Genomic DNA, 19,603 nt, shown 5'->3' on the forward strand with positions numbered 1-19,603 from the left:
CAGGAGGTGGGAAGAGGGAGGAGGCGGACAGGGGCCAGGCTGTTTGGGGAGGCACAGCCTTCCCGACCCAGCCCTCCATACAGTTTTGGAACCCTGATGTGGCCCTCAGGCCAAAAAGTTTGCCCACCCCTGTTATACAGGAATGGCAGTCCGTTATAAACCAAGTTATCTTTCCTTTGTATAAGCAGCATTAGAAAGTCTAAAGTATTTCCCTTCTGTAATGGACAAGTTTATTACAATGAACTACTGCATGTTACACACATATTGTAACATAGTAACCTACAGGACTGCATATATGCATTAGAATAGGTTCCGTTTATCCATCTCTACCAGTATGGGCCAGATTCTGCCACCCTTGTTCATACTGCGCAGTACCTTACTTTGCAATTATCTGCACTGGAACTACTCACAGAGAAAAATACCACTGTGTGAGCAAGGACTGGAGAGGTATTTATACCATGCTCATGTCCATGGTACTGGAGCCAAATGTTTTTTATAAATGGATTTTGCACTTGAAGTATCCAATATACAGTATTCTGATATCAGAAAGAGTTAACTTTAAATTGATTTGACTAAAGGAGTTCACGAATTGTCAACAAAAGTGGATAAAATAATTATCGGGAAAATATGCAGTTTGGTTATATTCTGGGTATAACATTTATTTTCACTGTGCCCGATTCCTTTTGAATAATATTTGGTGTAGGATTACAGTGCACTGTTGGTGATCATATCCTATAGTACATAGTACTGGTTTCAGAGCACATATAAAAATGTGGAGGCCCACGGTCTGCTCTTAGTTACACTGGTGTAAATCAAGAGTGATTCCCAGTTATTCCAGACTTACCTTCGTGTAACCAAAGGCAAAATCTGGACTGAAATATAGATGCTGGGTATTTTTAGTGAGGAGGGCAAGGAAACAATTGGCTACAACCCACTTGAAAGTGAAGTCTGCTGTAAACTATTGTTAAAGAAGTATTTGGAGAGAAAGTGATTTGTCCTAATCTGCCTGCATCCTCTGAGATAACAGTTGTGAAAGACAAGCAGTATTTGTGATGTTTAGTTTAACCACTTAGGAGCCTGACCTTGCATTCCGGCCATAGTGCATCCAAAACTGCCTTTGACTTGAAATTTTGGGGGTGCTAGGAATGCAAAATCAGGAGCATAGTGTAGTGAAGCACTTCTATTCTAAAAGCTTTTTCTTAGCCTTAATATTTATAATACTCACTGGTACCTGCTTAGTGGCATTTCTAAACAATGCATAAAACACACAAAAAGCAAGCAATTACAGCATGTACATGATCTGTGTTATAAAAAATTTCACTGAGTATATTCATATTAGGACACACAAGCAATTCCATAAATATTGTAATCCCACTCAATACAGTATAGTCAAACTGAGCTGGACTGCATCTAGGCAAATGACACCATGTTGATTATATCATGATAATTCCTGTATTTTACTCTGGGGACACAGGGTCAGATTCTGATCTCAGTTAGACAGGTTTAAATTTGGAGTGACTCTACTAACTTGTAGTTACATCAGTATAAATCTGGGGTGACAGTGCAGAATGTGGCCGCCTGTCCACAATATAACTTCAGACAGGAAAACACTGAAGGAAAAACAAGGCCATTATACCTGTGGGAGAAGGTGCCTTTCCTAACCTGCCTATACTATGCCGAGTCAAAGACTCAGCTGCTTCCTGGGGTTTTTCTTTATTAACGAAGAAATCACCAGTAATTAGGGCCCTACCAAATTCACAGCCATGAAAAACGCATCATGGACCGTGAAATCCGGTCTTTTATGTGCTTTTTACCCTATGCTATACATATTTCACAGGGAGACCAGCGTTTCTCAAACTGGGGCCTTGACCCAAAAGGGAGTTGCAGGGTGGTCGCAAGGTTATTTTAGGTTGGTCATGATATTGCCACCCTTACTTCTGTGCTGCCTTCAGAGCTGGGCAGCCAGAGAGCAGCAGCTGTTGGCCAGGTGCCCAGCTCTGAAGGCAGCGCCCCACCAGCAGCAGTGCAGAAGTAAGGGTAACAATACCACATCATGTCACCCTTGCTGCTGGAGCAGCGCTACCTTCAGAGCTGGGCAGCTGGAGAGCGGCAGCTGCTGGCTGGGATCCCAGCTCTGAAGGCAGCGCCGCTCTAGCAGCAGTACAGAAATAAGGGTTGCTGTACTGCAACTCCCCCCCCCCCCCCCCGCCCCGGTCAATAACCTTGTGACCTCCCCCCAGAACTTCTTTTTGAATCAGGATCCCTACAATTACAACACCATGAAATTTCACATTTAAATAGCTGAAATAATGAAATGCGTGATTTTTAAAATCCTAGGACCGTGAAATTGACCAAAATGGACCATGAATTTGGTAGAGCCCTAGCAATAAGACAAAGCTCAGCACAAGCCTTCTCTCCAAACTTGCCTGCTCCTAGAGGTCCTACCTCAGGGCTGCTCAGCCCACAGTGGCTCTCTAAAGATCCACTTGTACCTCCCATATATCCTTGTGAAGTAACAAGCCTCCCTCTGTGAGGCAGTAGAACCCATTCAATCTTTTTTCCACTAAAAATCAACACCTGCTAACAGGGTGGAGTATTTTAGGCAAAAACTGCCAGTTTGTTGCAATCTGCTTTACTTTAAACACATTAAACCAGTTAAAAATTATTTGAATAGTTTGCTTTACTGGGCAGTCTCATAGGAATTAAGCTTACTGACTTGTTTGTTTGTTTGCCCAGTCTAACTAGGCTACTAGAAATGCTACTGCTCTCAAGTGAAAGGGCTCCTCTGTATAAATCCATTCAAGACAAATGCTCTAATTCCAAGAGTTCTTGTTTTTTCATACTAAATGTTCTCTACAGCCACAAAAATATTTTCCAAGTGTTGAGAACTCTCAGTCTGGGATAAAGTTTTACTTCTGCGGTACTGGAGTTTATTAATCCCTACTAAACTTCTAGTCAGAGTTGGTGTAATACTGGCCTCACTGAAATCAGTGAGAGTTTTGCCTTTGGGTTTGTCTACATGGTGCAGCAAAGCACATTAGAGGGATGTGACCTGTAGAGGGCTCAAACATGTCATATTCTAACTGCCCCATGTAGACCCTGTTAGCGTGCACTACAAGGTATCTAGTTCACATTAACATAGTCTGAAACAAAACAATGTTAATCCAAAGTAGTAACCTTTTAGAGTGCACTGGCAGGGTCTACACAGTGCAGTAAGAATGCAACATGTTCGGCTATGTCTACACTATGCAGCTTTTAGCGACACAGCTGTGCCGCTACATCCATGCTGCTAGAAGGTGAGCAGTGCAGCTGCTGTTTGTCGGCAGGAGAGAGCTCTCCTGCCGACAAAAAACTTTCACCCCCAAAGAGCAGCGTTAGCACTATCGGCAGGACAGCGTTCCTGCTGACAAAGCACTGTTCACATCGGCGCTTGTTGTTGACAAAACTTTTATCTTTCAGGGGCTGTTTTTTTAATACCTCTGAACGACAAAAGTTGCGTCTTTCACTTGCCAGTTAGACAAAGCCTTAGAGTGCTCTACGCATCACACCCGTCTAGTGTGCTTTTTGGTAACATGTAAACAATGGAGTCGGAATTTTACCCAATGTGGTTTGCACGGCTAATTGGTCAGGACCCCCAATTTGAGAAATGCTGGTCTCCCCCATGAAATCTGTATAGTATAGGGTAAAATGCACACAAAAGACCAGATTTCACAGACCATGATCCTTTTTTCCTGGCCAATGAATTTGGTAGGGCCCTACTGATATCCCAGACATAGTGAAGTCATAAGAAAGAACGTGGGTCTACATATATAAGCTTAGCTCAGGTGTGTGCATAAGCGTTTATCTCATGCATAGCATAGCATCACACACACACACAGTTAGCGGTCTGAACAGGGGAAGAATGCCCCAGGTACCTGCATATTAGACTAGACTGAGGTAGCCTCCAGGTGCATTATTAATGCCAATTTTCCCATCATCCCACGTGGATTATCTATGCCACTTTTCCCACATGAGCCAGAATTTGGTCCTAACAAAGGAAATGAGAAAGTGGCAAGAAGGAGCGAAAGAAGAGTGGAGAAAATGAGAGAGTCTTGATATAGTAGGAAAGAAGACCAGAAGGAAAAAAGTTTGATGGAAGGTCTAGAAAAAGAGCAAACAAAAGTCAATGATGATAATTACATTTTCTTATTAGAGCTGACTGAACATTTTCACCAAAAAGATGCATTTTTGATTAAAATGGTTTTTTAAGCCAATTTTTTTTTAAAATCATTTTCTCAACAAATCATTGTGGTACAAACATTTATTTCAGAAAGTTTCATTTTGTTTCTTCTGAGATTTTTGTTGTTGTTGATCTGGGGGTTTTAAGAAGTTTTTTTGGGGGAGGTGTTTCCCCTGCTTCCTCTCACTTTTTTGTTCCCTCCACACACCTTTTTTTGGTGAAAAAAGCTTTTTTTTTTTTTTAAAAAAAGGAGAAAGAAAAAGTGGAAGGAAACACCCCTCCCCCGCAAAAAAAGCCACTTAAAACCATTTTTTCCCCCATTATAAATAACACTAAAATTGTCATTTACCTTACATTTCTTTTTGGGGGGTGGATTGGGGAGCGGGGTGACAATTACATTATATTTGTTGAACAACCCTCTTTCTTACATTCTAAGCATGAATGCTGAGCTGTTACCCTTTTGCCTTTAGTCTGAAGCACACTTTCTCCCTGCCTATATACAGGCAACACCGCTATGTCAGAGCCTGACAAGATGAGTTTGTCATACCTAAGGCAAGCGCATGTAGTCCTGGCATTACCCAGTATATGTAGTAAGGGATAATGGCATTTGAAAGCAGGCCTACATTGTTTGGGTGTCTTTGCTGTTGCCAATTTCACTACCTTTTTTAAAAATAGCATTTTATTCTGTCTACCTTCCCCTCATATTATTGTAGGTCCTGCAAAATCTGAGTTCAAGAGAATGCTTTGTAAGAAGTAGAGCCTGAGCTGGACTCCCAACTCTATGATCCGAGATGTTAACAAAGCAATCCCTTTGGAAAATCAGAAACATTACTTTTGTTTAGATGATAATCCAACCAAAAAGATTATTTTTAAAATGTTCCTCGTGGTAAGAATATTTTAATGTGATGTTCTGTACATGTTCACACAATCTAGGGTACTGAACATATGTAGTATGACAAAATTCAAAACCCATTGCAAACTGTCCATTCAGGCTTACTTCAATCCAAAGTAATTAAGATGAAATCCATAAGATAGATATGCTGGTGCTATGTTCATGAGCAATCTGATTGATTCTTCCACGCACACAGTCAAGAGAAATGGATATCAATGTGCCATTATGCACCTCGAAAGAAGAGCGGAGGGACACACTGGTCCATATACTTCCCTCAGGCATCTGACCTCCAATTTGCTGGCCAACTGCTGTGGGTTGCATCTGATCACTGATCAAATGATTTAGAGTCACTTTGAGTACATTACATGAGTGGATCAGCTTTAAATTAAAAGCAATACTGGCAACTCCCCTTTCAGCAAATCTGAAGTACTTCTGAGCAAGTTCTCCAGAAGAAATAAGCTGTATCTCTTTCTCACTGGCTGAGACCTGGGTGAAATCCAGTAATTTGTTTCTGACAGCTCCTGTAGGCAGTCGTGTAACAGAGACTGTGGCTGAGATGGCAGTGGAAACTGCAGATGGGATCCAGATGAGGCTAAGCATACTAATTCCAGAGCTGTCTCCAAAATATCGAACATTACATTGAGCTGGAGAAAGGATCTCAAAGCTAAGAAGATCCCCACTGTTGACTTTTGTGGCCCCAGAAGCAGATATTGATGTGTCTCTGTAATTTACACCAGATTTATACATGTTCATTAATTCTCGGTTAGTACCATTCCTATTGATATAAGAGACCAAGGAAAAGCCTTCACGAACACAAGTATGGCCCATGGAATAGAGTGCTTGGTGAAAAACAAATTTTATGACACCCGTTTCAGTGAACTTTATAGCTCTGCCATCGTGAGATAAACTTAACATGTAAGGGTCAGAAACAGAAATAACTTTAAAAGTAGGTCGATAGTTAGTTTGGTAGTGCATTGCAGTTGACATCTGTGCACTCATAGCCACCGCACCTGTATCATGGGACAACCAAAACAAACTGAGTGGAGCATTAAGGTCATAAATATTTACGTCTTTACTTTGGTTGCAGAATTGATTTGGACTCTTCAGAAACAGAGAGAGAGTTTGGCTTGGTTCCACCTCCGCCGCGCTGCTTAAACTGGTGCTCTGAAAATATTTTCCTTCTGGTTGTTCGATACGAACACCACTCAGTTCGCAGCCTTCCTCAGTGTCATTTAATTTCAAGGACAGCTGGAGAAAGTTTCTGCAGTTGTGCTTTACAGCAAAATTGAGGTCAGTCCACATCAAACCATGTTGCCTGAATACCAGGCTGTTATCTTCAACAGATACGACTTCACAGTGAAGCTTTCCCTTTATCTTCAAGTTTAAACCAGGGTAGACCTGAGCTGTGCCAGACTTTGCTGAGGGTAAAATAATGTTTGCAGCCCATGATTCAGAAAGCTTGTTCTCACTGTCTGCTGAACAAACAGTGTCAGTGACTGGGGAGCAAGGAAAAGCTACTATTCCGTCTTCACACTCTAAACAAGCCTGGCATTCTTGCATTTCTTTATTAAAGAAATATTCCTCTCCACACAGTCCCGAGGCTGCATCTTTTTCAGCAATTCCAAGGCATCGGAAGCCACCTGTTTGTAGAAGTAGGCAGTTTTAGTCACAGGCACACCTTCTGAGCCATTTGACACTAACAAAGCAAAAGTAGGTTATTCAATATTGTCAGAGCACCCTTTATTCCAAGAATGGGTTAAATACTACAGCCTTGATACCTCACCGCATTCACGCTGCACCCAAACAGAGTGGGAAAGGGGAGCTGCAGGGATCCCAGACCCCAGTGCATCTTAGGGCTGCTCTTACCCAGCACACCAGTAGAGGATGAGGCACAGGGGATGCTCCACCACATCCCTTCCCCACATATGCCCCTACTTCCCCTTAGGCAGAGGTTTGTGGGGTTGGCTGATACAAGAAGTGACAGTGCCACTTTTAACAAGTGGAGAGTTTCCGTGCACAAAGAGAGTTCTCCACCAGGTGTCTCTGACCAATTTAAGCCCACTTTGCATGGGTGCACCTACTCACCTGGCAAATAGTAGCTCACAGAATACGATCCTGAAGGACAAATATGGAAAAGTGGCCTCTAACTTTGGATGCCCAGCATTAGAGAGCTATGGCCCGATTTTCAGATGCACTGAGCACACACAGCTGCTACTGACTTCAGCTGGAGTTGTGGGGGACCAGCACCTTTGAAAATCAGGCCACCGGTGTCTACATTTGGAAAAACTTGAAGCACCCTAAATAAAGGAGCTACACATATTTGTGCCAAAATGACTAATTGTTAATATGCTCTCTATCCTTTCAGTAACACTGAAATGTAGGGCTGTATAATTGCATGATTATGAGAACAAGTATCAACATCTCCTGTGGAACCAGGCAGTATGTACTTATGAGAGCTGGTTGGGAAGTGATAACTAATTTCCACAAAAAAATTCAAATAAAAACTTAAAAAAAAAAAAAAAAAAAATCCCCACTGAAACTGTCTGTTTTTTCAATGAAAAACAAAACAAAAAAACCCTCCATTTTTTGATTTTAGAAAACCAAACATTTTAGGGTTTTTTGTAATTAAAAAATTCACATGAAAACTTTTCATTTTGAAAAACATCCATTTTTCACTGGAAACAAAGTTGTTCAAATGAAAAATTTCAACCTTTTAAATCTCATACTAATACTCTAACTTAACATTTAAAATAATAAAATGTATTGCTATTGAATACAGTAACTCCTTGCTTAATGTTGTAGTTATGTTCCCGAAAAATGCTACTTTTAGCGAAACGATGTTAAGTGAATCCAATTTCCCCATAAAAATTAGCGGGGGGGAGGTTCCAGGGAAATTTTTTTCGCGAGACGAAAGGCCTCATTATATATATATATATATATATACACATACACAAACACACACACACTAACTATTAGTTTTAAACAAACAATGTAATACTGTACACAGCAGTGATGATTGTGAAGCTTGGTTGAGGTGGTGGAATCAGAGGGTGGGATATTTCCCAAAGAATGCCTTACTGCTAAATGATGAACTAGCACTCAGCTGAGCCCTCAAGGGTTAATACATTGTTCTTAATGTAGCCTCACACTCTACAAGGCAGCACGAATGGAGGGAGAGGAGACAGCATGGCAGAGAGAGAGAGACGCGCATTGCCCCTTTAAGTACGGTGACCCCACTCTAAGTACACTGCCTTTTTAAGTAGATCGGCAAGCTGATACAGCTGCTGCTGCCAGCAAGCTCTCTCGGTACTGAGCCCTGTCATGTCCCCCCCTGCTCTGTGGAGATGAGGTATAGGAGCGGGGGGAGGGGGACTCCCTGACATTAGCACCCCTCTTCCTCCCTGCCCCCCTGCACAGCAAGGAGGAGGCTCCCGGGAGCAGCTGCAAGGCAGAGGGCAGAAGCAGCACGTGGCAGTGGGGGGAGGGACAGCTGAACTGCGGGCAATTGACAGCCTGCTGGGCGGCTATGCACAGGGAACTTAGGGGAGAGGGGAGCTGATAGGGGGGCTGCCGGTCCACCCTCGTTCCAAGCCCCCATCAGCTAGCTCCAACGGGCTGTTCTTTCTGCAAGCAGTGGACAAAGCAGGCCGCTGTCAAACAACGTTCTAAAGGAGCACTGCACAACTTGAATCGAGCATGTTCTCTAATAGATCAGCAACATAACAACGTTAACCAGGACGACTTTAAGTGAGGAGTTACTGTACATTCATCCCTTCTAAAACTGGTTTATATTGTAGAAAAGGATTTTTTTCTGAAATGTAGTTTGCTTCTTAAAAAATATTTTAATATATATTTAAGCAAGTTTTTAGACTCTAGCTTTACACATTTTTTTTGTGGGCAGGGTGAGGAAGGATGTCTACTGTTCTTCTCGGTTCACTGATGAGTCTTCAAATCTGCACACTGCATGACTAACCCTTAGATCAAGGCTGGATCGTCTAAGAAGAAAGATTAGTTCTGTATCAAGCTAATCTACCTCTGATTCTTCTTTGAGCTCCCCCTGCCCCATCACACGCATACACACCTCTTTTGAGGTATTTCCTGAATTAAAGAATAAGCATTAATTCCAGGGAGCTCTTCATATTTTGCTCTGTAGAAAATCTCTGCAGCATCAGGCCATGCAAGTCCTCTAGGCGCATAGACGCATAGCACAGACTGATCTACTGAGAGATCAGGGCTGCTCACTGCAGAAAGCACACCCCCACTCAGCAGCAGCCGCCTTTTTACAATCCAGTCTCTAGCAGAGCTCCTCACAGAGTGGGTCAGAGCAATGGAGAATAGAAGGCTCCTCATTTCATGCAACTCTATCCTGACTTGCTCTCTTTTTCCCCTCAGACCAAAGCTGTGCAGTCCACAGGAGTTGGGGAAGCTGGAACCACCTCTGTGTGTAGTTCCATGGAGGCTCCACATCCAGCTCTCGACCTCATGTGTCAGACCTAATTCCTCTCTACTTTTCCTTCCCAAAGCAGAATCTGATTTCAATGTCCCTATGAAGAAGTACATTCGGCTTGTGTAAGCTAAGGGATTGTCTTAAACAAACAGGCAACAGGTCCTGAAAATAGCAATCTTCCTTAACAATTAAAACAATTAACTTATTGGGAGAAGGGAACTCTCCGTCCCCCGTAGCTGAAATGGGGTGATTTACAGAGGATGGAGATTGTTGACCCAAATTGTTGACCCCCTTCACCTTTGTATGGGCCATCATTACATTGCAGTGTTCCCCTCCTTTTGCCCCCATTGCTATGGAGTTTGGGTGGGAAGGCAGTGGAAGTGACAGAGAAAGGACAGTCTTTAACCTGAAGGACTCTTCTCATCTCCTTGACTGACAGTCCAATAGCAGAGTTCATAACCAGTGAATGCTGGCCATGTAGTTCCTTTCAATTCTTGCCTGGCTAACTGACAGGCAAAAAAGAACCCTCCTTGTTGATTTAGCATGCTCACTGCGTCTGTTGACTTCATACTTGTGGGCCTGACTGCCACGTTGATTGGGAAGGGGCCACCTAAGGTAGGTGTGTCAGGCCAAAGCTGGGGTGGAGAAGGTTAACAGAACTTGTGGTTTGGAGTCACTTAGGATGGCATTATCGAAGGCACCAAAGAAACTGGAGGTGAAAACTGGGGCTTCACGTCTAATACTAGACAATACTATTGCTACAAGGCACTTCAGATACTGCAGAGGGGGGAGCTATATAAGTACATATATTAGTTTAAAAAAAAAAAAAAAAAAGAAGCAACTGCAAGAGATAAATGACTCGACTATCCTTCCAGGGCAGTTGGCCACCAGTGGTAATGCCATCGATTCTAATGTTGTTACTCCTAATTTACACCAGTGGAAGTGAGAGGAGCGTCAGGCCCAGAGGCAGTATGGGAATTAAAAAGCCAAACAGAAGTAAGGACAGCACCAGAGGCTGTGAAGAGTGTTATGCCTGAAGCAGCCCATTCGCCTCCTAAGATTAGTTTTCATTCTTACAGCCTACCTCTCTGTGCCAGGTGCCTTTGATTTTCATTGATTCCAGCATCCTAAGCACTTCAGGGCCCAGCACCTAGCAGGACAGTGCTCTTCATTGCCTTTTTGTTCTTTCACTGAAGATGTGTTTAGTCACAGAAAGGTAGGAACTTACCTGGAGTATTCAGGCATTTTATTCTCTCACCACAAATGTTGGGAGATTCAAAGCATTCGTCTCTGTCCTACAAATCACAAGAATCATATTAATTTCACTTTTAATGAAATGGCTAATATGAAAGCTTTAAAACAGGAAAACACTTACTTGGAAGGCCAAATGAAAAACATTTTAGTTGAATTATATAAAGCATCCAGTTAAATCACGTCAGGTTTGTAAATTGACAGCCACTTAACTATACTGGTTTTAATAATTTTGTAAAATAAACTTCTGAGGATGCTGACATGTGTGTCAGTCATTTTTATGTAACTGTATTAGCATTAACAGTTGGCTTCCACTGATCCACAATCACTCTCCTGACCTGATCTTTACTCAGAACTGCTCTCCCTCTCTGATCTGGCACTTTCCAAATTCTCTCTCTGACCGTATCCTCCTCTCCCCCGATTCCCTGCTCTGTCTCATATTCCTTCTGTGTTCTCTGAGCCGTCAGCCTCCAACTTCTGACACACTTTGCTCCATCTTCCCCCACTAGCCTCCCTCTCCTCTATGCTATTCCCCAATCTCAGTCAGTCTGAATTTCCAACATCTTCCCATCCCTCAGGTCCTCAAACAGTGTCATTTTTCCATCTTCTTTCCCTCCTCTTTCCTCATATTGATGGTCTCACTGAATCATGTCATTTCTCCAGAACTCACCCATCCCTCTCTCTCCTCCCAACCCCCATCAAAACTGTTGTCTGAGCTCTGATTATTTCTTGCCTTGATTATGGCAACCTCCTTCTCTCTGGCCATCCGGACATCCTTCACACCACCCTTTCAACATGTCCAGAATGCTGCCACTACAGTCATTTACTCTGTACCTTGCACTGAGTGTGTCCAGCCTCTTCTCAGTTTCCTCCCCTCATTTCCTGTACCAGCTGCATTATCTTTAAACTCTCTCCATGCCTTCAAAGCCCTTTGTAACCTGACTCCTATTTACCTCTCTGCCCTGGTCTCCTTTCACGGACCTCCTCACCCACTTAAGCTCTGCCCAAGCTGCATGTCTAACAATCCAACCCATGTCCCTCTTCAGTTCTCAACTCTGGGACTTTTCATGCCTGCTTATATGACTGGAACCACCTCTGCGACCTGCTGTTTCCACCCTCTTCTCCAAGTCCCTCCTTAAAATACATTTCCCTAAGGCCCATAAACTACAACCCAATACTGTAAGTTATTGGAAAAGAGATGCCTATATAAAATGTAAAGGAGTACTTGTGGCACCTTAGAGACTAACCAATTTATTTGAGCATAAGCTGTAGCTCACGAAAGCTTATGCTCAAATAAATTGGTTAGTCTCTAAGGTGCCACAAGTACTCCTTTTCTTTTTGCGAATACACACTAACATGGCTGTTACTCTGAAACCTATATAAAATGTGGAACTAACGAAAACCAAGCATATTTATCACTGTTCTCATGTCCCCTCCTATGTTTGTACAACAACTGTTCAAATTTTAAGCTCTCTGGGACAAGTTCCTCATTTTCATCTGTCTCCAAAACACCTAGTACGCTGTTGGCGCTAGAGACAATGAATTACTACTAAATACATTTCTTAAAGCAAATACATTACTATTAACACAGGAGAACCTAAGAATCCTAAACTTGGCATGGCATAGAATATTTATACACAAAATAGAATCTCTTTCCTTACTCTCTGAATAGCCTCAGTCTCAGAATGGTATCGTCTATAAGCCTGACAAAATGCTTGATCTACTTATTAAAATACACAGAATAATATTTCACCTGGCAAATCCGATCGGCGTTTGCAGAACATTCAGACATTTGGAAAAAGCCAGCAGGACACAAGGTGCATTTTTCACACCGTGATGGCGTCTTTTGGAAATTGCAAAACTCATCACTTTCACAAAGGTCACAGTCCAGCAAAGTCTCCCCAACATTAATCACTTTTGCATCAACTTCTACTTTATGTACAGAGTATGACTTCTGGAGATGATTTCGGACCTGGTTCTGAAGTCCTTGAAGCTGAGCTTCAAAATAATGTTGAATATCCTCATGCAAACTCTGGAATGACATTTGTTTCACTGTGTCAAAAAGCATGCCATACTGGACTTTTATCAGATCCATTTGCTCATACATTTTTCTTTGTTGTTCAAGAATTTCTCGTTGCTGGCTAATTAATGTGCTCTGTTGTTCAGCAAGTTTTTGTTGCAAATCCACAATTATCTTCTGTTGGCTTTTTAACATTTCAACAAATTTCTCTTGGCCTTTTGCAAGCTGCAGTTGTAATATTAGTGCATCTTCAGATGGAACTTCATTTTCTCCTGAAATACAAAACAATCTATTACTTTTCCTGGCAAAAAAATAAATTTTCCAGATTATATTATCTCCTCAACTACATTCAAAATTCCATCAGATCTTCTTTTAATTAAATGTGATTTAATAAAATATCACCCCTACTCTGAAGATCTAAAATGTAAGAAATAACCTTCTCACATATCTTTCCTATAAATAGTCCTTAGGGATGGTGTCCCTAGCCTCTGTTTACCAGAAGCTAGGAATGGGTGACAGGGGATGGATCACTTGATGATCACCTGTTCTGTTCATTCCCTCTGGGGCACCTGGCATTGGCCACTGTCAGAAGACAGGATACTGGGCTATATGGATCTTTGGTCTGACCCAGTATGGCCGTTCTTATGTCCTTAAATATATGAACCTTGAAGCTTATGTGCACAAGCAAAAATTAAAACCTCTTTAGATTTATCTTCATAATCAAATGATAGTTGACTTTTTTTAAACTACCCTCTGAAGTTAAAACATTTATAATTAGGGCTGTCAAGCAATTCAAAAATTAATCACAATTAATCACACGGTTAAACAATAATAAAATACCATTTATTTAAATATTTTTGGATTTTTTTCTACATTTTCAAATATATTGATTTCAATTACCACACAGAATACAAAGTGTACAGTGCTCACTTTATATTTATTTTGGATTACAAATATTTGCATAGTAAAAACCAAAAGAAATAGTATTTTTCAATTCACCTAATGCAAATTATGTAGTGCAATCTCTTTATCATGAAAGTTGATCTTACAAATATAGAGTTATGTACAAAAACTAACTGCACTCAAAAATAAAATGTAAAACTTTAGAGCCTACAAATCCATTCAGTCCTCCTACTTTTCTTGTTCAGTCAACTGCTCAAACAAATTTGTTTACATTTGCAGGAGATAATGCTGCCAGCTTCTTGTTTACAATGTCACCTGAAATTGAGAAGAGGTGTTTGCATGGCACTGTTGTAGTAGTTGACGTTGCAAGATATTTACGTGCCAGATGCGCTAAAGATTCATATGTCCCTTCATGCTTCAACCACCATTCCAGAGGACATGCATCCATGCCGATGATGGGTTCTGCTCAATAATGATCCAAAGCAGTGTGGACCCAACACATATTCATTTTCATCATCCGAGTCAGATGCCATCAGCAGAAGGATGATTTTCTTTTTTGGTGGTTCTGTTCTGTAGTTTCCGCATTGCAGTGTTGCTCTTTTAAGACTTCTGAAAGCATGCACCATGCCTTGTCCCTCTCAGATTTTGGAAGGCACTTCAGATTCTTAAACCTTGGGTTGAGTGCTGTAGCTATCTTTAGAAATCTCACATTGGTACCTTCTTAGCATTTGGCAAATCTGCAGTGAAAGTGTTCTTAATATGAACAACATGTGCTGGGACATCATCCAAGACTGCTATAACATGAAATATATGGCAGAATGCGGGTAAAACAGAGCAGGAGGCATACAATTCTTCCCCAAGGAGTTCAGTCACAAATTTAATTAAACACATTTTTTTTTAAAATGAACGTCGTAAGCAGGTCCTCTGGAATGGTGGCCGAAGCACGAAGGGGCATATGAATGTTTAGCATATCTGGCACATAAATACCTTGCAATGCCAGCTACAAAAGTGCCATGTGAATGCCTTTCAGGTGACATTGTAAATAAGAAGCGGGCAGCATTATGTCCCATAAATGTAAACAAACTTGTTTGTCTTAGCGATTGGCTGAACAAGAAGTAGGACTGAGTGGACTTTTAGGCTCTACATTTTTACATTGTTTTGTTTTTTTGAGTGCAATTATGTAACAAAAAACCCTATATTTGTAAGTTGCACTTTCACAATAAAGAAATTGCACTGCAGTACTTATATGAGGTGAATTGAAAAATACTATTTCTTTTATTATTTTTACTGTGTAAATATTTGTAATAAAAAAATATAAAGTGAGCACTGTACACTTTGTATTCTATGCTGTAATTGAAATATTTGAAAATGTAGAAAAACATCCAAAAATATTTAATACATTTCAATTGGTACTATATTAACAGTGCAATTAAAAGTACGATTACTCGTGATTAATTTTTTTAATCGTGATTACATTTTTGAGTTAATCGCGTGAATTTACTGCTATTAATCGACAGCCCTAATTTATATTAACAATAGAAAAAATAAGTAACATTTTCTAATGCAATAATCCACACACTCTCTAGCCCTTCATGTCTAATAGTAGAATTTTACTAATCTACTATGTTTTATGTATTTATTAAAAATATAAAACTTCTCCTATCAATATCTTCTTTCAATACTCCATACTCAAAAACTATGGGCCTGATCCCAAATACACTCACACACGAGTAACTTTATACAAGTAGTCCCACTGAATGCAAAGCATGAGTGCAGGACCAATTCCTATATTGATTAATATGTGCACTGCTTTAAGTCAATATAACAAGGCTGGTCAGTTTCATGAACAACATTAATAGCCATGCATGCTAAAGTAGCGGGGAAATCAAGCCTTCAGGACATAAGTTCACCACCACTGAGGGGCAGGAAGGACTTTACCATCATCATGCAGAGTGCTGCTCTACATGGACAGGTACAGTATGGAATTGTGTTAACATTACCTGGAAACATCAAGTGTACAACACTGCAAGAGGCAGTGGCTGGACTTTATTTATGGTTACAAGACTTTCTTATATTTCATTATTTTATTCCCTCATCACCAGGCATATATCAATCATTTTTTTTCATTTTTTCAGCACTCTTCCAAGTCTCAAGGTGCTTTACATGCACACAAAACTCTTAAGAACAATTACGCAGCTAGCATGCTGAGACCACAGCCTATCTTGCTGACCAATACTGTCTCATTGTTTCTTTGTATTCCCTAATCTGTCTCTATCTCTTGTCTCGACTTATACTTAGATTGTAAGCTCTGTGGGGTAGAGACCATCTTTTTGTACAGCACATATAAAATCTACCCATCTCTATAATCCTCACATTAAACCTATCATATCCCTTCATCCCTCAGCCTACTGTCTTCACCAATGTCCAGGGAAGGAGGCCTGGTTTTTCCAATATGCTCAAGCGGTTAACAAAATTATAGAGGACCAAAGGGTATTAAAAACATCTTAAACTGCCCATGTTAGCCCAAATAATCTCCTCACACACACCCTGTAACACTCCAACCGACCAAACCTCCCCAGAGATGATTCATAGTCCAAACAAATGCTTCAGCAAAAATGTGCCCTAAAACAGCGGTTCTGAGCCAGGGGTCCAGGGATCCCTGGGGGGACACGACCAGGTTTCAGGGTGTCCACCAACATAAACCAGAGAGCAGAGTCAGCGTTAGACTAACTAGGGCTCAGGGCAGAAAGCCAAATTCCAAGCCCCACTGCCCGGGACTGAAGCCAAAGCCCATAGCAACTTAGCTTTGTGGGGGCCCCTGTGGCATGGGATCCTGACCAATTGTTCTGTTACCCCCTAATACCGGCCCTGGCTTATAATCAACTGAAAAACAGTTGTTCTGGCACAGGTGGGCCACAGAATTTTTATAGCACGTTGGGGGGGTCTCAGAAAGAAAAAGGTATAACCCTGCCCTAAAAGTCAAGATTGGCAGTTCATCAGGATCTGACTGAGGGAGTGAGTTCTATAGCCCAGGAGCTCTTAGAAAGAGCAGAAACTTGAATCTGGCTATCCCTGATGAGTAGCCTAATCACTTTATTATTCTGAGGTAGGAGGCTATCTCCCTGGGTGTGACCAGAAATGCTATCCTGGACCGGACAATATTTAATTGAAACTGATAGTGGAACTACTGGCAGGAATGTTTCAATGAACCGGAAGATTTTGCTGAAAAATCCACAACAAACGTTACTGTTTATGCACTTAGCTGATATAAATGGGTCCTGAAAAACCCTTCAGGACACATTTTCCTCTCACTTACTGTGGTTTTACATCAGTGCGAGTCAAATTACTTAAGTGGAGTTGCTCTTGATTTTATACCAGTGAGAGTGGAGAAGAATCAAGCCCTTTGCCTTTATCCTGAGAAACATAATTTTGACCCTTTGTGCCCTCCCTGCAGTTTCAATTGGATATAGCATACCTTCATACTAAAGTGTTGTCCACCATTAAAAATTTGACAAATTCCACCCTAGAAGTGTCTGACTTTCCATGATGGTATTTTAAATGATATAGCTGTAAAGTGCTTTGGAATCCTTGAACTCTGTAAATGAGTTATCAATTATTATTAGTGAGTTTGTCAATGTCCATAGGATTCTGGTGGGCAACACTAACTGTGCCTGATTACCAAGTCATTCCTTCTGGATGCAGATGTATTTTCATCCCACTCAAACCTTCTTTGGCTTTGCTAGAAATTACAGACATCAGAAATAACAGATTGTGAAGCTAAATAGAAAATGTTTACACTTGGTAAAAAATAATTGATCTCTTATTTTGCCAGGCTTCCTCTTCTGCTCCTTTGTTGCTTCCCTCATTTGAGTGTGGGGAGGGGAGAAGAAGACATAGTTCCTGCCCTGCTTGGAAAGACTAGGGCCACAAATTTGGGCCCAAATTTTCATGGCCGCTTTTGAATTTGGGGCATCCAGCTCCGCACACTTTGGGCCTCAATTCCAGAGGTGCTGAGGACCTTCAGCTCCCTATTGACCCCAGGTGGGGCTGTGGGCACCCAGCACCTCTGAAATTCAGGCCCTAGGTGTCTCATGTCTGGCACCTCCAATCCTGAGGAGCACTTAAGAAAATGCTACGCTTGGATCTTGGCTAGCGGAAAGGAAGGGTGCCAAACGCTGGGTGTTGGAGACAGGCACTTGGGCTCATGGCCCTACCCTACGCAGGCCACTGGTTTCTCCGGGCCAAGTCACTGTACTGGTGGCACTCCCAGCCTCCTCAGCATGGGGGCAGCAGGGGCCAGGGCACAGTACACACATCCCTGGGGTAGGGGCTGGCTCTCCCAGCTCAAACCCTGCCCGCCTCGCTCTGAAGCCAGCACCCACCTGGTTTGAGGTCGCAGGTGAGCTGCACGCCCAGCTCCGAGGCCGGGTAGGCGAAGTCTTCCGCGAGGAACTGGGCGGCTCGCTCTGCCTCTCGGAGCAGCCGGGCGGGCTCCGGGCAGGCCTCTCCCTGCTGGGCGCCCTGAGCCCTGCTGCCCGGCCGCGACTTGTGGCGGAGCCGCAGGGGCAGTTTGCATTCAACGCCCTTGCAGTCCCGGCTGGTGCCGTTGGGGGCCCGGGCGGCGCAGTCCCCTCCCGGGCAGCTCTCCCCGGCGCCCCTAGCGGCCGGGGCAGGGAGCTCCGGGCTGAGCTCGGCCGCGCTCCTGGAGGGGACGGCGGGGAGAGGGGCAGCGTGCTGGGCGCTCGGCGCCTGCTTGCCGCGGACGGTGTGAGGGAAGGAGCGGGACGGGCGGCTGACTCTGCCGGAGCAGCGGGGCCCCAGGCACTGCTGTCGGGGCGGATCTCTATCGCCGCCACCGCCGCACAGGGCGCCCTGGCAGCCTCCAGCGCCGCTGCCTCCTCCCGCTGCCGCCAGCAGCGAGAGGCAAACCCCCAGCCAGCAGCAGCAGCGAGCCCAGCGCAGCATCTCCAGCCGCATCTGCAAGAGAAAGAGGGAGACAGCGAGCGGTCAGGGGGAGCAGCCGCCCCAGCCCCGCGCAGGGGCTCCCAGTGCCTGTACCCCACTCTGCTCCCTCGGCGCCCAGGCTCCGTGGCCAGCAGTGTTTTGCCTTGCAGCAGGCGCACCCCACTTGCAGAGTGCACGTGCCCCCGGGACCCCCTCGCTCCTAGATGGGTAGGCTCACACTGGCACCCTGAAGGGCTCTTCCAGAGCCGGGGGTCTCTGCACGCACACACACCCCCACCCCCACCCGGCTGCAGCGAGCTGCAGCTTCCTTCCCCACTCCTTCCAACTTTCTGTGCGTCCCCGCGCCTGTGTCAAACCCTGGGCAAACTCTTTCCAAAGTGGGGCTTGGCTGGTTCGATGGCCCGAGAGTAGCCAGCTGCTTTACCTAAGAGACGGCGCGGAGCTGCACTTGAGAAGGCCAAGCTCTCTGGAGCTGGGCGGCTTGCAAGGGCCAGGCAGGGAGCGGAGGGAGTTTCCTTCCCCAGTAGTGGGGCCTGACCTCCTCTGCAAGCCTGGAAGAATGTTAATGTAGAACATTCCTTAGACTTCATTAGCATCCCCTTCCCCAAGCACCTCCCTTTAACTCTTGCGACTCCAGCGCCCTGGGCTGCGGGGGAAGGTACCTCATAACAAAGATTACACCGCGTAAAGCTGTTATGCCATGAGGACTTGCATACGCCGCTATCGTAAAGACAACAGGAATAAACAGCCGCACTTCACCTAAGACAAAGCAAAAGGCAGGGCTCGCGGAGTGGATAAATGCTGGGAGACTGCGACTGTGACCTCAGGGGCTAGCAAACGAGGGACGTTTATTCAAGAGTAAAGTCGACCTTTAGCTAAGCTAGAAGCTGAGGGGGAAGAGAGGGG

The 19,603-nt window shown here is 43.5% G+C and overlaps 1 protein-coding gene across 1 annotated transcript; it reads right to left on the minus strand.

The window, feature by feature from the left end:
* Positions 1–5,100: 5,100 nt before the first annotated feature.
* On the minus strand, positions 5,101–19,333 carry LOC102945948. The gene is made up of 5 exons (XM_037891656.2): positions 19,122–19,333; positions 18,115–18,709; positions 12,563–13,101; positions 10,787–10,853; positions 5,101–6,751 (listed from the first exon to the last, which is right to left on the minus strand). Exons 2-5 carry the CDS (start codon positions 18,707–18,709, stop codon positions 5,232–5,234), a joined length of 2,721 nt encoding a protein of 906 aa, XP_037747584.2. The 5' UTR covers positions 19,122–19,333; the 3' UTR covers positions 5,101–5,231.
* Between the last annotated feature and the right edge of the window lie 270 nt (positions 19,334–19,603).

The sequence above is a fragment of the Chelonia mydas genome, chromosome 2 (genome assembly GCF_015237465.2).
Source record: "Chelonia mydas isolate rCheMyd1 chromosome 2, rCheMyd1.pri.v2, whole genome shotgun sequence".
In the NCBI taxonomy this organism is placed as follows: Eukaryota; Metazoa; Chordata; order Testudines; family Cheloniidae; genus Chelonia; species Chelonia mydas.

What these genes read in the sequence shown, in the direction of transcription:
- LOC102945948 (XM_037891656.2), bottom strand. Translation starts at nt 18,709, where the DNA reads ATGCGGCTGGAGATGCTGCGCTGGGCTCGCTGCTGCTGCTGGCTGGGG. An exon ending in CACCTGCGACCTCAAACCAG is followed by an intron (nt 13,102 to 18,114) that starts GTGGGTGCTGGC and finishes TTTGTATTTCAG; the next exon opens with GAGAAAATGAAGTTCCATCT. An exon ending in AAAATGCCTGAATACTCCAG is followed by an intron (nt 6,752 to 10,786) that starts GTAAGTTCCTAC and finishes TTCTACAAACAG; the next exon opens with GTGGCTTCCGATGCCTTGGA.